This window comes from Colletes gigas, unplaced genomic scaffold (assembly GCF_013123115.1).
Source record: "Colletes gigas isolate AHSC1104 unplaced genomic scaffold, ASM1312311v1 Colletes_gigas_Sc00010, whole genome shotgun sequence".
Classification (NCBI taxonomy): domain Eukaryota; kingdom Metazoa; phylum Arthropoda; class Insecta; order Hymenoptera; family Colletidae; genus Colletes; species Colletes gigas.
Genome location: NW_025106639.1, coordinates 6,567,453 through 6,586,022, shown reverse-complemented (window position 1 = coordinate 6,586,022; position 18,570 = coordinate 6,567,453). Strand labels below are relative to the sequence as shown.

Here is an 18,570-nt window from a genome sequence, read left to right as displayed (position 1 = left end):
GCTAACGCAACAAGAGATAGTTTTCTCGACACAATGCGTGCCACCACGGATAAATGTTCATTGTTGCCATTTAAATGATGCAACTCGCGAACCCCGGCCACGAGGTTGACGTCCATTACGCAAAACATTGACAAATTACTCGGTCCTTTCTTTTAAAACTTCGGTTTCTATTGTTCGTCTATAAATTATGTGTAATACGCGTATTAATAATGCCACGGTACCGGGGAGTTGAAATGGTACGAAAGATAATATACGATACCGCTGTTTACGATATCGAAGGAGGCGGAAGATAGGAAAGGTTACTCCTAGCAATCTTTTGGATGCGATTGCGATTGATTTTTAGTCCGCACACACGCACATCGTATTGTGTTTCGGTGTATCGAAATCTTTACAGATTCGTTTCAGCGAAAGAACTTTCCTCTCTTTCAATCTCTCGTTCTTAAGATCTTCTCGGCCGTTATTCGTGGTTCGAGTGTCGAATCAATCAACTTGATCAGTTAATGTCTAACTTTATAGATCGACGTTCGACCGATGGGACCACGCGTCCGACAATCTCATACGATTAAAAAGTTTTCGCGCACGAACGAGACCGTCGATTCGTTCGTGGACCCGACGCATCAATTTCGCGACGGGACGCTCGATAACGAAACATCTAGACCTGATATCAGCTGGGTATAAGATGCACTCGAGGAATTCCCGGCGACGATGGTTAACGAACGTAAGAATTACAGGAGCGAGATTTTTTTCAAGAATAATTAACCCACAACGCCCGCGTAGGTCTCATTAAAAACGACAGGCAAGACTTGGCAGGCAGGTATCTGTTTAATGCGAAAAAGCCACCGTTCGCTTTTCGTCTCTATTTTTTTTTTTTCCTTTTAATTTACACGCATGGCGAGCGGTCAGGGAAAGCTTGCATTGTAACAGGACGAACGAAAGTAACATACGACATTCGTGGCGTCATTCAAGAATATCCTTCTATAGATGTGTGCATCGCGGTGCTTCGTTACTCTATTTAAGATTGGATTTACTTCTCGGACAACTATTGAATAGATTAACTATATATTTCCTGCATATATCATGTGGTTCCATGGCAAGAATAAGCGTACCGATTCTACCAGTCAATTTCGAACCCAAGTATTTTCCTTGGCGGTCGTTTATCTTCCTTCTCAATGGCGAACAACTAATAAGGGATGATTTCCATGCTGGAAATTCAAAGAGTTTTGTCCACTGTACGTAGATCTTTCTGTTTCGTTACAGGTCAATGAAATTGTATCGAGCATTCTTACTCCGCTCCTTCTATCGTGCGTGCAAAACAAGAAAACGTAAAAAAGTGCAAGGACTGTCGAGACGGACGGTAATTAATTCGCAATTAATTCGGCGAGAAAAAGTGCCGACAAGTCACGGAGGGGGGGAAAAAATCAAAACCATGTTAGCCATCGACGAGAGGGCGAGCACAGTTTCGAAGAGACGCGGACGACAGACGTCGCGGCGCCTTCGCGTCGAAGGATCTGCGTAATTCGGCATTTATCGTCGCAACCGTTACGTAGCATTCACTGAGTATATCGACGAGCATCGCGAGAGAAAACGCGAGTCTCTTTCACGGTGTCACTACCCTCCGTCTCCGAACCTTGCCCTTTTTGCTCATTTATTTACTATCTTCAGACCGTGGGATGTTAACGCGAATGTACATTTTCCGTACTCCACAAGTTTTACAGGAAATAACAAATGGATACATTAATTAGGTTGCAAATTTTGTGAACTGCATTCTCCGATATTTTATATCTTTCCATTATTTTACGATCGTTTTCCTTATTCTTACCCTCCTCGAATTGGAAATCTGTACCCTTTTCTTGGCCATTTATCTTTACTGTTGTAAATCTTACTTAAGCGAAAGCTCAACGTCCGTTGACCGTGCAATAACATCGCACATTAGAAGACGTGTAACAGTTAATCTTTATGTTTCAGGTGTTTTGCGTGTTCTCCGTTATCGAGCATTGCTACCCACATGGATATGTACTCCACAACATAGACGATACGTGAGTGACAAAACTTTGTCTAGGAGATTCTACAGACCAAAATCAATAATGTCAATTTGTTGATTGAGGCTTCGTTAAAAAGTTATTAAAATTTCAAAACATTCGGGGAAAAATTATTTTTGTTTGCAGGGGTAAATTACAATCATTTTTGGTTAATAGATATACCCTCGAAATTCTACGCACTTTCGAAAAAAAAATTCTTTACCGAAAATATACTGTATGGCCGGAAATGTTTCGATGCCTCGAGCAACAAATTAGTATTCTTGATTTTCGTCTTATTTTAGCCTCTAGAATCTCCCATTAAAAAGTTTCCCAGTGATGACCAAACACTATATAGTATATACGTCACATAGAGCAAAGGATGCGCTATAATAAATTCGTTTGAACGACGGCCAAACGAATCCAGATTTTTAACGATCGTTGCATGGACTTGTTAACTTTAAAACGTCACGCTATCGTGGAAATTTTACGCAGCGTCTCTTCTCTCAGACTTCTCCGTCTACAGGGATCCGTCACGAGGGAATAGCAGACGAAACTAAAAGAACGAACGAGAAATGGGCAATATAATATTTAGGATTTCCATTAAAGAAAAATACGGGATGTATTCGATCGGATCGTCTTTCGAAATCGTCGATTTTAAGAGGACGCAGCAAAGGGAAATCGATTCTTTTCACCCGAGACACAAATGAACCTCCGTTAAAAGCAAATTTTAATAAGTCTTCCTGCTCGGGAGTCGGGGCTCAATTGTAACTGCTACGAGCGATTGGTTCCCAAAGAGTACAAACGCCTGGGGATATTTCTTCGCTGTAATAATCTTTTATAGAAAGCATTTATTGCATTCGCGAACGCTGTTAATAGTTACGTAAGATTCATAATCTCTCTTTTACCGCCTCCATCCTCCTCCACCCTCTCCCCCGACCCCGCGAGTTAAATTTAAAACTCTGGAACTTTTGAAGCTTCGTTAATTAATTTCTGTGTTTCGATATTCCCTCGCCGAACGAAACTGCGTTTACGCAATCGCGAGTTAATAGAGGAACGATGTCGAATCGCAGAACGCAGAAATTTTAGTCCGACGGAGAGAAGCGTGGCATTGTTCGTTGTTCGGTAAATACAATTTGTAATTCGACGCGAAGAAAGGCCGAAAATTGATCCTTCGATTACAGACTTCGAAAGGTCCTGGCGTCTTCCGCTCGTGCACCCCTTGACACTTTTTTTTACAGCCTATCGTCCATATTTCTGCTTTCGTTCCGATGCTTGTGACAAATCGATAAAACTGTGTAAAATGTTGCAGATGAACGACGAGGATGAGATTGCCGTGGGTGGTCAAGATCGAATCGAAGACGTGACAAATGGTCCGATGATTGATACAAGCTATGGATGTAAAAGTGAGGAGGATGAGATTGTCTTTTTCGATGGTGAATAGCTCAAAATGCTTTTTCGTTTCTTCTTTCCCCCCGAAAGAATATTTTCTTTTTTACCGTAAGGTTCAAATGGTCGCAAGCTCTCGGTGAAAAGTGGAAGTGTGCTGATTGTACGCTGAAACGTAACAGTGTACGCCAGTTCGTCCTGCTTCGGGCGACGCATAGCTTGCATTAACGCACGTTTCGACGTATTGCCGGGTGAAACTACTCTGCCGAGCGAATGAACTTTTTGATACGGGCAGTCGAATCGTCGTAACTGTACCCGTTACTCCGCTACCGGGAGTTGTACTTTCCCTGAGTACACGGCCATATTTTGCTTGAATTTTTCGGGGGGGGAATAGCCGCGCAAGGGGATGGACAAAGGGAGGAACAAAATGAAATCAAGTTTTTTTTTTATCTTCCAAATATAGTCGAGACCAAAAGGGTCAAGCGGGGAAGGGATGACGAAGCTCGTGCGTAGGTTGCTGGCGCCTAGACGAGCACCCCTGACTTTCACAGAATCTCGGGAAAAAGAAATCGTTCGAGTAACCGTAGAGCATAATTTTACGGTTCGATATCGACGGCGTCACGTTCAGCCTGCTTTTTTCTACTTTATTGTCATCGAGCACCCTGAAAATTAACCGGATACTCGCGGAAAATTACGGTGTAATTTTTTTTCCATTGATTCTCACGCGACACCTCGTCATCTTCTAATTTACGTATCCGATTATGTACTCGTAGGCGCCACGTTGAAATAAAAGTTTCTGTTGTCCGTGGACACGAAGAGAACGAGGATCGTGATAGATGACGCTCTCGTTGTTTAGTTCGTAAGTTCGTGTAGTCCGCTAAAGATCGGTCTGAAAGAGAGTTCGTGCATCAACACCTCTAAATGTAAAGTGATTCTTATTTCCATATTATGGTCCAATCTTGGGACAATTTAGCAAGGGGCACGATAGCGATAGGAACACGAAAACGATCACCAAAAACAATAACTTAGCAAATACAATGGACAATGTAATTGAACCTTTTGGAGGGTCACTGACGTTATTTCGATCTAAATTGTCTCGAGCCCTGACCAGTTAGGGCAAGGACAGGGAACCTTTTGGCATTGAAAGGTTTTCTTTCTAAAACAGCACGCTTCGTATAGTCATATATATTACACAACATTTTAATCTTTGAAATATTCGCCATTAGTTTCGATAACTCAGAACCGAATAGATAATAGTTAATTGCTTAATAGAGATTTGCTCATCCAGCTTTTTCCCCTAAAATAATATTTTTGATAAATATATGTAAACATTTATTTTTATTGTTTGAAAAAATTAGGCCCCTAGCCTCCCTTTTAATCCGTACCTGCCACGGAGTACTTACTTGGTGTAGTATTCAATTACTCTATGGTCAAATGCAAACGTATTAAAATCCACTGATTCGTAGGTATTTAATAAATAATAATCTATCGATTGGATTATACTCTGTCCAGCGAGAAAAAAAACTTTGTAAACAAACCAATATGAGTTTGGGATTTCAAGCTATAGAAACCCCATTGGTCCACTGTGTCACCAGAAGCATATTACTTCGTTATTAATCGCATATTAATTTGTTTTATTTAATATCTTTATATATCTTCCCCTGTTGATTCTTTTCTTGTACAATTTTAATTATTATACGTAAATAGTAATTTGTACATTTTCCATTGAATTTATAACCATTTGGAGTAGTCCCGCCATTTTTGTTCTTTCGCGAATTCATGGTTTCGAAGTACCATATAAAGTTTAAGCAACACAATTTAGCATTTTATTTATTTTGTGACGAGAAAAATTTAGCAAAACTTGGTCATTTTACCGTTACGTGGCACGAATCCGTGTTACAAAGTGTACAATGGCGACATCTTCCATTGCTTTTGATTAACTTCTTATTCAAGTCGCTCGACAAGGACGTAGAACAAAAATGAATAGAGTGAGAGAATAAAATACAAGAACAGCAGAAGTTTGTAGGGAAAGACAGAGAGCGGAAGAACAACTACATTTTGCTGATCACCGTTCAACCAAATTGTTCGACAGTTAATTGCGCTGATTGCAACCCGCAATTCACGGTGAATACACTTACGTTTTCTTAGTTTATACAGAACGTAGCATCCGATATTTCGAACCGAGATCGATACTTCGTGTGCATTTCACAAGAAAATGTCGTTCGTGATCGATGTTTTGTTGCATCGATGGAGTGCCTCCTTGTTTTCGTAAAGGAAAGAATTTTAACGAACAGTTCGATCACAACTTAACATCGAACGAAAGAAAACAATTTTTTAAGCCATTGCTCGAGAAGTAGATGAATCTGTGAACGTGTATGGTCGATCAATACAAAGATATTCATAACAAATTATTAAAGCACTTCATCCATGCAAACAGATTGCTTCAACGCGTTATAGTTCGTAGCTGTGTAGTATGAAGAATGTTTTGAAACCTATTTTAGATGCCTAACATCAAGCTACAAAGTTCTGATGGTGAAGTTTTTGAAGTGGATGTTGATATCGCAAAATGTTCAGTTACCATAAAAACTATGTTGGAAGATCTTGGTATGGACGAAGACGAAGAGGAAATTGTTCCTCTTCCAAATGTTAATTCTGCCATTCTTAGGAAGGTAATACAATGGGCTACTTATCACAAGGATGAACCAGCACCATCGGAAGACGATGAAAACAAAGAGAAACGTACAGACGATATAAATTCGTGGGATGCAGACTTTTTGAAAGTAAATGTTCAACTTTTATTTTATGCGCTACATTTTAAGAAATGTAAAAAAGGAATGTTCGTGCTTGTAAATATTTATATAATGTAATTATAGGTCGATCAAGGGACTCTCTTTGAATTAATTTTGGCAGCTAATTATCTTGACATTAAGGGACTTCTAGACGTAACATGCAAAACTGTTGCCAATATGATAAAAGGCAAAACACCAGACGAAATACGAAAAACATTTAATATTAAAAATGATTTTACAGCTTCGGAGGAGGAACAAGTTCGCAAAGAAAATGAATGGTGTGAAGAAAAGTAGATTAACGTCTATGAGCATATAATATTCTAACGTATTAAAATTTCAGTTTCCATGTTTTTAAATCGAGCAGTGCATCATTTATATTACTTTAAAGAAATTCTTAAATAATAGTTACGTAATATTTTTCACTCAATGCACCAAATAGTTACTATCTAACATAAATATATTAGCGCTTTAAACAAAATATTAAAGACCACGTTTATGTGCCAGTGGTTTTGTTTATCTCTAATTTTTTCGTGTAATTGATTAATACTATTTATCATGTATAGTAGGAATTACATAACAATTCATATTACCATAATATTATTACCTTTGCTTAGTGATATATAAGATCTGCAAATTTGTTGTATAGAATATATGTTCAGTTTCTACTTTTGATAACTTTATTCGAGTACACATTTCGTAAAGCTGCTATTAATGATTCTAAGGAGTTGTAAATGTAAGTTTGCGACATTTTAAATTGAGTAAAAAAATTAAAAGAAAATTAAAAATTTGGTTGTACCGATGAAAGGCCTCGGTGGCCGCTCGACAGAAAATTTAGAGGAGGAGGAGGTAGAGGGACTAATTTCAAATAAAAAATGTTACATTCGGGTATTTAATAGCGTATGAAATTTAAAAAAAAAAAAACTTATGCTCTATACAACTGAATGCCTATACCACCCTATACGTATACAGATGTACTATACTTTATCCAGCAAGAAAAAAAAACCACATGTACGATAAAAATCTCATTAGTCCTCTATGTGTCCAACGAGAAGTGTATCATAGGTACCGATTTGCTGTCTGGTAACATTTATCATAGGTTAGTTCATAATAGTTGTCAATTTTTGAAGTCGATAAATATATTTTTATTTATATTACATTATTCGATATCTTTATGTATTTTCTCTTATTGATTTGTTCATTAAAGAACCATAATTAGTAACTTGTATTGACTGCATCTGTTCGAGGCATAAGGGACAACATTCGTTGTCTTGATCCCAGGTGGTTTTGTGTACAAAGCAGTGTAGCCAGATTTGGCATAATTTAGTGTATCGACGGCGACATTACTAACGACGAACTTCTTTAGCATATAACGGAGGCTTGGGGAAAGCATATAGGCACATTATACATAAGCAAATTCCATAATGAAAGAAAGATGTACACGGAAATACATGTTTTAAGACACCCTGATCATGCTTTAACTATTGAAAAGAAAGAAATTGTTTGTATTATTCCTATGAATGAGCATATGTATACATATGTATGTTATTAGTACGATTGAGTATAAATAACTAATTAAATTTATTATTATACCATATTCGTGGTATTATAGCGGAAGTTGTGCGAAGTGCTGACCTAACATAACATGTGCCTCGTGCGGTAGGATATGTCGGCTTCCTCCACCACTCGATTATGCCAAATCTAGCCACAGTGGTACAAAGTTTTCTTTCTCGATGGATGAATTAGGAGTATATTGGGTAAAAAACGCGTTTACTATTACCCTAAACTATTTTACTTGAAATAAATTCAAATCTGGTTAATATAATTTGATTCTTGGTTAAGAAGACATAACCTAATAATAATTCGATCGAATACAATTTAAGTATAGCAGTAATGATAGTAATTAGGTCTTTTACCCTACATGTGCTATCTGTATACGATTTATAAAATGGGTAAGGTATACAATATGAATGAATAGTTTTTGAAACTGTTCCGTGCAAGTGTGTGCACCATGTCGACCGAACTGGATAAGTCACAAGTTGGCATTTCCTTATCCAGGATCCATAATGAAAGTGAGCATATTATGTTCAATAGATACTAGAATTTATATTCTACGATATTGGCTGATGCTCATTTAATTATGGACGATCATTTCAGACGATACAAAAGAAGATTCAACACCTTATTGCGATAGTTTGACAAACGAGACAAAATTGCATGACATTTGTAAATGGGACGAACTTGATAATGTAGTAATAGAATATCACGATCTGGAAAGAATTATGTATATAAATTACAGAGAACTATTTGCCGCAAAAGCTATGCTTTCCGATCTTTTAAAATGCATAGAAGGTTTTGAATTTATTGGTATAAATTTTGATGTTCCTCGATATTGTGTTGTTTCTTTGATGCTTGGGTAAGAATTTAAATGCAATTTGACGATGAAGATGTTAGTACAATACAAAAGATATGGTATATGGTGATAATACTGAATATTTTATTTTTTTATAGGATTTTAGTTAGTAAACACAGCTTTGTGAATATACCGTTAGACGAAACAGAATATACAAATTTGAAAAATTCTTTGCACATACGTTATTTGTTTTCCAAACAAATAATAGTCGAAGGAGATATTGTAAAACAATTCACGATACATAGCGAATGTATTTATTTGATGAAGCTGAAATATGTTGAAAAACGATTTACACAAAGCATAGAGTCAAATTATTATGCTTACGCTATCACTACCTCTGGCTCAACTGGATCAGTAAAAATTGTTAGAGCGACTCATGCTTCTATAGTACCTAATATCCTCGATTTACGCACAATTTTGGCTATAAAGAAATCTGATAAAATTGCTCAGTTAACAAGCTTTACATTTGATCCTAGTATTGTTGAAATTTTTCTTGCTCTCTCAAGCGCAGGGTCCTTATTTATGGCTTCAAAGCCATTGAGAAATAATACAACTAGATTTTTAGAAGTAGCTTATTCTAGTAAAATTACTGTATTACAGATGACTCCGTCAAGTTTTTTGTATTGTTGGACGGTCGAACATTTAAAAGTCACTATTCTAAATAATGACACTTCACTCAGAGTTCTTCTTTTGGGCGGAGAACCCTTTCCTAAAGTAGAATTACTTCTTGAAGCCAAACATCCACGTAATAATACAAAGATCTATAATATTTATGGTATTACCGAGGTGTCATGCTGGGCTAGTATTAACGAAATTGTAACAACAAATCCACAGTTTAACACCCATTACTTGGGACAACTGTTATCGCAAACCATATTTCAAGTTAGGAACGAAAAGGGAGAAATAGTGACAAATGGTACAGGCTGCCTTTATATAGGGAGTAATAATAGAATTTGCGCAATAGATCATGAAAATATTGAAGATTTAAAGGTACCAGTATATCGCGATACCGGTGATATAGTTTATATCGATGAAAGAAGTAGGATATTTTATAAAGGAAGAAATAATAGTATTATAAAAAGATTTGGAAATAAGGTGGATTTAACAAAACTCGAGGAATGTGTTTTACAAGTAAATTTTGTTAAAAATTGTTATATATTATGGGACGAGAGTTGTCACAAATTACATTTGTGTTTAGCTACTAAGAAAAAAGTAGAACAGTATCCCAGCATTAATATCGATATGATGAAACACTTGCAAAGATTACAACCTTTGTATAGACCAGATAATATTCATATTTTGGAACATTTTGAGTATACGTCTAGTGGAAAAATATCTACAGAATTTTTGAGAAAACATATACAAGAACAGACAGTAAATAGAACCATAGGCAATATTGAATTACAGAAATGTGAAGGTATATTTCAGTCTCTCTGGAAAAATAGTCTAAAATGCGAAATTAATGGATTTTTGCAATCGGGCGGCACGTCGATAATAGCGCTTCAAATGTCGAGTACTCTGTCCAACGAAGTCAATATTGAATTCCCTGAATTAATTGGTATGCTTTTAAATGATGCTACTGCTAATGATTGTCTCGATTACATAAAAAGTATAATACTCGATAGTCTTAAAGACAAAACAAGCAACCGTTCAGAGTATCATTCCGACGACAATCAAACGGTATCTTTAATCAATGTTGCTACAGAGGACATAATATTACCAAAATATAATAATGCAGAAACACAAGATTCTAATCCCATTAATATGGGAATTGAAATATGTACGTATCAGTGGCATAAATGCAAGGGACAAGTATACAGTAGTGAAGTAATTGTAAAAGAAAAGCCTACGTTACAATATAATACAATTTCAAAGATCGATGTATTAAAAACGTATAATTTACGAAAATGCGTAGATGCATCGCCAACTCTGTTTCATTATTCAGAGTAAGTGTAATTTAAACAGATTCTATTTGTTATATTTCGCGATTTAATTAACTGACTGTTTTATTCAGTGGAAAAACGTATGCAACAGTTGGTTCGCATTCTGGTCTTATTTCCACATTCCAATTAGGAAATGAAAATTGCATTTCTGCATTCACAGTAAAGCTACCAGACAGAATTGAAGCTTCGGTGTTAATTCTAGACGATTTTCGGGGTGTAGTGGGTATGTTTTTTAACGCACGAAAGATTTATTTAGATTACTCAATTGTCTATTTCGCAGGGTGTTACGATGGCAATGTGTATTGCCTTTGTTTAAAAACGGGAATAGTTATTTGGAAATATCAGACGGGTGGTGTTGTAAAATGTTCTGCGATTCTTTGCAAAGAACGAAAAACAATATTCGTTGGTTCCTATAACTGTTACATATATTGCCTCTCTGCAAAGGTATATGCAAATATTCATTTTATAATGCGTTGTAGAAGCCTGACTGATAAAAAAAACTTTAATTTAGGACGGATCTGAAATTTGGAAAGTTAAAAGTAGTACGGGAAGTGTCAGTGCTTCCGGTTCTTTACACTCCCTATCGAATACCGTCCTGTTTGGAACTTTAGACGGGTCTTGTTTAGCGTTGGAACAGTTGTCAGGAAAAGTTCTTTGGAAACATAAACTGTCGGATCCGATTTTTGTTGCACCCGTAACGTTAAGTACCGGGCTGGTATTGTTTTGTTCTGTAACAGGAACATTGTCATGTTTCGATATCGAAGTTAACGTCGAGGTAACAATCATCGAATCTAGCAAATATTCTTACACGAAATATTCTTTTGATCTTAATTTATTACTTGTCTTTGCAGATGTGGAAGTACAAAATTAATGGCAACGTGTTCTCGTATATTGTGAAACAGTTCGACGAACTTACGGGGCGTGAAAATATTATTCTTTCCAGTCAGAATAAGAAAGTGTATTATCTGCAATCTTTAGATTCAAATTTTAGGACCGAGCCTACATTAAAATTCGTATTAGATCTCCATTCGGCAATTTTTGCCACACCCTGGTGCCAAGATAATATTTTGTTTATAACGTGTACAGATGGTACCCTATACATTTATAACTTTACAACAAATACGCTGACAAAGGTTGGAAAGCTTCCTAATGAAGTTTTTTCATCGCCTGTCGTTAACAATGATATCGCGGTCGTTGGATGCCGGGATAATAATGTATATGTCTTGAAACTGACTGATACGTAAAGATACTATTTATTTTTTATTCGATGTACGGCTATTCTATTGGTATATAGTTAGAGTAGATAGGAATACAAAGTAATGAAATTAATACAATATCGTTTGTTTATTTTTTTTACGACTGTCACATTACAGTTACGTGAATAACACTTTAGATAAAGTAACGGCGGAATATGTGTCCGCCATTTCAATGAATTTTGCATGTGATACAAATTCGCGGGTGTGCTTACGATTTTTAAGCAAGAATACAAGCAAACTAAAAATTCTGAGATTTAGCCAATCATTCGTTAACAAAACATTCACGCATAAATAAATGCAGACGTGTAGCAGTTTCCGAAACAATGCATATCCGTGCATAGTTGTCTTTTCGATTTGTTGATACGCCCCCCCCCTCCCCTCCCCCCCTTAATTGATAATGATTGTGTCATAAATATTGGGCAAGGAAATATTCTGGTTCTCAAGCTCACATAAAATAACGTTTCAATGATTTCATCATTTGTATACTCTCATTCTTATATATTTGAGAATGATAAAGAATATACATATATCTATTTAATTTATAATTAAATGCTTGGCCGCTTTTTGAACCTTCTTTTTCCCTAATAGTTTGACACCGATCCCCTCCTGTAATCATTTCCGTCACAGGCAATTTCTTCTTTGCGAGCGCTTTAACTCGTGCACTTCCTCTCAATATACATATTTGAAATTTTAAATAATATCAGAACTATATGTGCAGAAGTATGACGTACTTTCTAATACTAGATCGCGACATGCTATTTAGATACATGCGTATAGACTTCATTTTTTTTAAATTATCTCTATATTCTTGTACCTTGTGTTGTAACACATTTTAACTGTTTGCAAATAGCAATAAAACTATAGGTTTCTTTAACATTCACAATCTCGATAAACGGTATTCTTATTCATTCGGTTGATAGTTAAAATATAATACATTCACAAAGTCGTAATAATTGGCGCTGACATGTTTACCCTAAAAAACACACTTGTGACTTGTCTATATGCATAGATATACCTCGAAACGTGTTGTAAATTTTCTTCTTTTTTTTTCTCTCTTTTTTTTTTTTCTTTTCGTATCCGTTTAAAATGTATCGAAAATATTCAGATGATAGACACGGTACAAGTTTAATAACAATCTTTCGTGAAAATGTCGTATTTACGTATGTACTTTTAGACAACAATGTGAAAAGGATAGTATGTAGAATGAGATTGGGACAAAACTGAAAAATAAAATACAAATAATATCTGCCTTTGTTTTGAAATCCTCCGTGAAAGAGAATCTAGAATTATTAGGCATGAATCTATCAGCAGATCGTATCTGCGTCAAGACTCTGATAGACACCGACCTGGTCGATGGATACGCGTTAAATTACGTTGCTCACTCATTTCTCTCCCCCCTCCCCCCCCCCATTTTTCATTCAGGATGAACTAGTTTCGAGAATAACCAGTAATGGTAATCGTATTACGGTTACTGGTCTTCGTCGCCTAAGTCTTGTTTTACTTTTTTAAAATCGAACTCCTCACCGGTAGCTCTCTTGTATATATCAAGAACGTCTAAACAGGTGGTTTCGAAATGCGTTGTAGCATCGTAACTCGTCGATATAAAGATTTGGCTATTCAAACCATTGTCGGTCGCTTCCATGTAATCTGACACTGATACGAACTTCTGTCTGATCGGACCGAGCAGATCCAAACCCGGCTTGATCTCGACTTCGGGATTTTTCGTTTCAACCGTGGTAGATACCATGGCTATGAACCATCCCTTAGCCGCCACTTGATGGGTATGCGATATTAAAGAAACATAGATATCAGAATTACGGTTAACCTGGAAATTAAAAACGTGTCCGTGATTAGTTTAGCCATCGTTGAAACATGGAAATGCAATTAAAACGTGCGTGTATTTAGCTTACTTGTTTTTGCGGAATAATGATTTGCGTCGAGAGAGCATCCCCTGTGTTCGGTATAGGATGGTCTAAGAGACAAATGCACCTTATGACCTGACCTACTTTCTTCACGCGATCAGGTACATACGTAGGATCACAAAATACTTGTTTGCATTGAGCTATCTCGTCGCCGGAACGTACACCGACTACCTGTAGAATTCGACAATTAAACATGGATTTGACGACATTTCGAATCCTAGCCGAATAGAAATCCTTACTTTTCCGTCCTTCACGACAATCTCGTCGATCGGTTTGTCCAGCATGTACGTTCCACCGTAAATGGCGCTAAGTCGCGCGAAACCTTGCGGAAGTTCGCCTAATCCGTACATAGGATAGAGATACGGGGATTTTCCATAACGTGCTAAACTATCGCTGTACAATTTAATTCTTCTTATAGTAGTAATAGCACGTTGGCTTATATAATCATCATCCCTGAAACATCGAGATCATACCATTATTTTATTTAATCGTCATCGGATCATTGATGGTCACATCCTCGAAAGGATTCATTGTTTACCTATAAAGTGCTAGCGCGTGCCCCGTGAAATCTTGGGTATTTCTGTCGAGATTGAACTTGTTATACAACGAGCTCATGCTGCTGTTGAACGGGTCAAAACCATCCCACGTCTCGGGTCGGTCTTCTTGCATGTTTTGCACGTACATTAGGAAACTGCGAAAGCGTCTTTTCTCGAAAATGCCCATCAAATCGCTGGACAACGCTTCCTGCTGATCTATCGGCACCTTCGATATCTTTCCAGACTTATACACGTACGATCCCTCGACGCATTTAAACTCCAGGTACCGTGTAACGCCGGTATGAATTAGAAGCTTGACGAGCAATCCATTAGCCATCAGGAACTTGGGAATCAAATCAACGTTCCAGTCGCGGCCCCGGCCGTAGGTTTTGTCCGGCGGCGGAGCCTTGAATTTCCTAGATAACGCAATTAACTAATATTAATGCGATAAGAACGTCCGGGCGTTTACTGTTTTAAGAGGTTTGTTTGTAATTCGTAGAATCCTTTCTTTATCGCAGGGGCGATCCTTAGGTATTTTAACGTATGATATTCAGACACTCGGGAATAAAAAGATAAAAAATTATGGGAATAAAAGAGGAGGATGTGCGATAAGAGGCGAACTGAATTTTTAACGATGCTTGTTAGGATAATGATGTAACGAGAAATAGTTTCGTATAACCATTTATTTAAAAAAAAAAATATTATTTTACAAATAATTGGTAAAGTGTTAAGCAGGTGATTTAATTATTTACTTTCAAGGATGTCTGCATCCTCGTGGGCACAGTACAGGTAGCCCTCCTACAACACGATTCATAAATTGCGAGAACCCTCCTACAACACGGCATCTTATAACACGTTAAAGTCAAGAATACCAATTTGATGACGGAGGCTTCGTTAAAAAGTTATTAACATTTTAACTTCCGCCCTTACTGAATTTTTTTCTCGAAAACGCGCAGAATTTCGGGGGTATGTCTATTAACCAAAAATGATTGTAATTGACCCCGGCAACCAAAAATAATTTTTTCAGAACGACTAGAAATTTTTTAGTTTCGTCGAAAAATTTCACACCTCGAATTTTTTTTCTCGAAAGCACGTATGATTTCGGGGGTATATCTATTCACCAAAAATGATTGCAATTGACCCCGGCAACCGAAAATAATTTTTCCAGAATGATTTGAAATTTTTTAATTTTGTCGAAAAATTTCATACCTAGGGGAATTTTTTTCTCGAAAATGGTTAGGATTTCGGGGGTATGTCTGTTCACGGAAAATTATTGTAATTGGCCCCCGCAACCAAAAATAATTTTTTCAGAATGATTTGAAATTTTTTAATTTTGTCGAAAAATTTCACACCTACGCGAATTTTTTTCTCGAAAGTGGTTAGGATTTCGGGGATATGTCTGTTCACGGAAAATTATTGTAATTGGCCCCCGCAACCAAAAATAATTTTTCCAGAATGATTTGAAATTTTTTAATTTTGTCGAAAAATTTCACACCTACGCGAATTTTTTTCTCGAAAGTGGTTAGGATTTCGGGGGTATGTCTGTTCACGGAAAATTATTGTAATTGACCCCGGCAACCAAAAATAATTTTTTCAGAATGATTTGAAATTTTTTAATTTTGTCGAAAAATTTCACACCTACGCGAATTTTTTTCTCGAAAGTGGTTAGGATTTCGGGGGTATGTCTGTTCACCAAAAATTATTGTAATTGACCCCCCTAACTAGGAATAATTTTTTCAGAACGATTTGAAATTTTTTAATAATTTTTTAACGAAGCCTCAGCCAAGAAATTGATATTCTCGATTTTCGTCTTATTTTGGCCTCTAGGATGAATCTGTATAAACAAATTATAATCTATTAAATTAAGGATGCGTTAAATTAAAATAATATGCTTGTTTAGAATAAAAAAAAAAATATTTGTTTTTAATAAGTTTTCGGAACGTAACTCCCCTTTTTATACTGGTTCTGGGTCTCGTATAACACGGCATTTTCTATGAACCTATCTACCGTGTTATAGGAGGGTTACCTGTATTTCATTGTATTATTGTTCACGATGAATTTTATATTAATACAAATAAATTTGCTCCGCGATCTCCAAACGACCCTCATCAATTTGTTAAGCCCGAGATAACTCGACTGACCTTTCGAGTATCGTTAACGATCAAGTTGGGAACTCCTGATTTATCACATAATTCCGGACGAAGCAAGGCTTTTTGGAAAAAGTTTAACGGATGTCTCTTGTATTGCAAACATGCGACGGTACATCTGGGTGCTTATATGTTTACAACGCGACGAAGTGGTACTCATCGATTTTTGTAGCGGCTGAACAAAACATCTAATCGTATGAAAATATTTGATCGGGAAATCATCTTAAATTCCATACGGATCGTTATAGTTATTTCGAATGCATCAAAGAAACAGTTACGCGATTTTGTGAATCGGTAATCGCGAATATTTTTTCTCATCCGTTATTACAGCACCAAACGACTTTTTCCTTTGGTTTCTTGTTTTTCTAACGTTCCGCGCATTAAAAAGTACGCGAATGGAACGTAGCCGAACCCAAGGATTATTACTGTTACAACAGATGGGCGGTTTTGATGCGTGTTAGAATTTATTGAATGCAGCCGGATACTTGATAACTGCCACTCGGATGAGCCAGAAGTGCAATCACATGTACTGCGTTATCGGTTTCGTTCAACAAATGGTAGGAAAGTTACTATACCGTTATCACGTTCGTAATGTTTTTGTTGTTAACGGGAGATGATCCGATACATCTCGAATACCTACGTCAATTTCGCGTAATAACGAACCCGTTGCATACGCAAAAGAAAAATTGACTTTCGAAAGAAAAATCATGTATCCTGGAACGATAAATTTCTTCCTGTAAGTTTTAAGGATTTTAAGCGTTCCTGTAACTCCGATCTTATGTAAAGACGACAAACATATGTTCGATTCCACAGGAAGCGGATTAAGGATGGCACGCGAGTAACGGTACAGTTAACATTCGGTTACTTAATATTTCCTTTGTAGCTTTTCAAGCGTAAGGTAATGTAAGTTTTAATCTTGCCTCGATCGTGTTTTAAATCAGCGAACATTCATGGTTTCCAGGGGAAGGACAACGAGTGCGGCGAAGGTGGGGAAGGGCGAGTACGGTGAAAGAAAAAAAAAGAAGTGTCTCGAAGAGAGGAACAATGTGGTGCGCCAATTCCGTGGCGAAAGAAGAAAAAAAAGAAACGCCTGCACAAAGTGATTTTGCCACGTTCGACCGAACGTGTGTTTCGCGGGGTGGGCCCCTCCTCCCGGCAGTATCGAGTGGACATTCTAGCCAACCTTACGATGAAATCATTTGGAAAGGGATGAAAAGTTTTCGGACGGCCGACACGTTAACGACGCATTATCGCGTGCGACGGCATACGTCAATGTCTCGTCCCGCGATACGCCTGAACGCGAGCAGGTTGATCGACGGGAACGTATCCACGCGTGAAAATAACCGAGAAGGGAAAATCAATATTTAAGAAGAGTCATCGTGTCACGATTCGTCGATCACAGGGTACCGGAGATGCCTTGTTACGCGTGCGATAGTCGATGTTTCGACGTTGGAACGTATCGGTCGGGAACGTCGGTCGCAATTTCAACAGACTTACGCGAACAGATCTTCCAACGGCGTAATGGAGGCAGACTCGCCGCCGTAATACTTGTTGCGGTCTACGTGGAGCACTTTTTTCCCACTGACCGACAGCATACCCGAGAGTATGCACTCCTTGAGCCCGGTGCCCAGCACAATCGCGTCGTATTCTTCATTCATCTTGTCGGAGATGCGAAGGGACCGAACACAGCACCGAACCTACGATATACGAACTCCTCGCGAATCTTTGTTCCGCAAATACTTGGAAAATCGGAAGAAACGATAACACGCGACTGCCAACGAACGACTATTATGCCGGAACGGAAGACCTCGTTCTTTCGTTCGCTACCGATGATGGAGCTGCTGGTGGAACGATGATGGTGGCGGTGCTACCGTTGGTGGAGCTACTGCCTCCTAAAACATTCCCTATACGTCTTTCTGCGATTCCCCATATCGTTGCTCGTACAAAAATTGCTTGCAATATTAATAACACGATAGACTTCGTGAATCATCCGAACGTTATCGTTCAATTGTTGGATTTTTTACAAACGTCCCACGATTCTGAACACATCCATCGGTCTATTCATTCCTACACCCCAGCAAACTTTAATTTTGTTACAAACAATCATTTATTTTTAACCGTAGATCCGTCTCTTCTAGGAATGCTAATTACGAGACCGTTAAT

General features: G+C 37.5%; 3 protein-coding genes across 4 annotated transcripts; 2 read left to right on the top strand and 1 right to left on the bottom strand.

Moving 5' to 3' along the window:
* The first annotated feature begins 5,373 nt into the window (after nt 1–5,373).
* On the top strand, nt 5,374–7,352 carry LOC122398002 (S-phase kinase-associated protein 1). Its single transcript, XM_043397566.1, has 3 exons — nt 5,374–5,528; nt 5,906–6,184; nt 6,278–7,352. The coding sequence occupies exons 2-3, from the start codon at nt 5,906–5,908 to the stop codon at nt 6,485–6,487; spliced, it is 489 nt and encodes a 162-aa protein (XP_043253501.1). The 5' UTR covers nt 5,374–5,528; the 3' UTR covers nt 6,488–7,352.
* A 122-nt stretch (nt 7,353–7,474) lies between these two features.
* Nucleotides 7,475–12,986, top strand: LOC122398000 (beta-alanine-activating enzyme). 2 transcript variants are annotated; one of them, XM_043397564.1, is made up of 7 exons: nt 7,475–8,262; nt 8,348–8,606; nt 8,702–10,549; nt 10,618–10,769; nt 10,827–10,990; nt 11,058–11,321; nt 11,398–12,986. In XM_043397564.1, the coding sequence occupies exons 1-7, from the start codon at nt 8,202–8,204 to the stop codon at nt 11,788–11,790; spliced, it is 3,141 nt and encodes a 1,046-aa protein (XP_043253499.1). In that variant the 5' UTR covers nt 7,475–8,201; the 3' UTR covers nt 11,791–12,986. The 2 variants fall into 2 exon arrangements, with proteins under 2 accessions (XP_043253499.1, XP_043253498.1); XM_043397563.1 differs by having other exon boundaries at nt 10,618–10,990.
* On the bottom strand, nt 12,877–18,241 carry LOC122398001 (rab GDP dissociation inhibitor beta). The gene is made up of 5 exons (XM_043397565.1): nt 17,905–18,241; nt 14,263–14,676; nt 13,964–14,177; nt 13,713–13,895; nt 12,877–13,627 (listed from the first exon to the last, which is right to left on the bottom strand). The coding sequence occupies exons 1-5, from the start codon at nt 18,063–18,065 to the stop codon at nt 13,271–13,273; spliced, it is 1,329 nt and encodes a 442-aa protein (XP_043253500.1). The 5' UTR covers nt 18,066–18,241; the 3' UTR covers nt 12,877–13,270.
* Nucleotides 18,242–18,570: the final 329 nt, after the last annotated feature.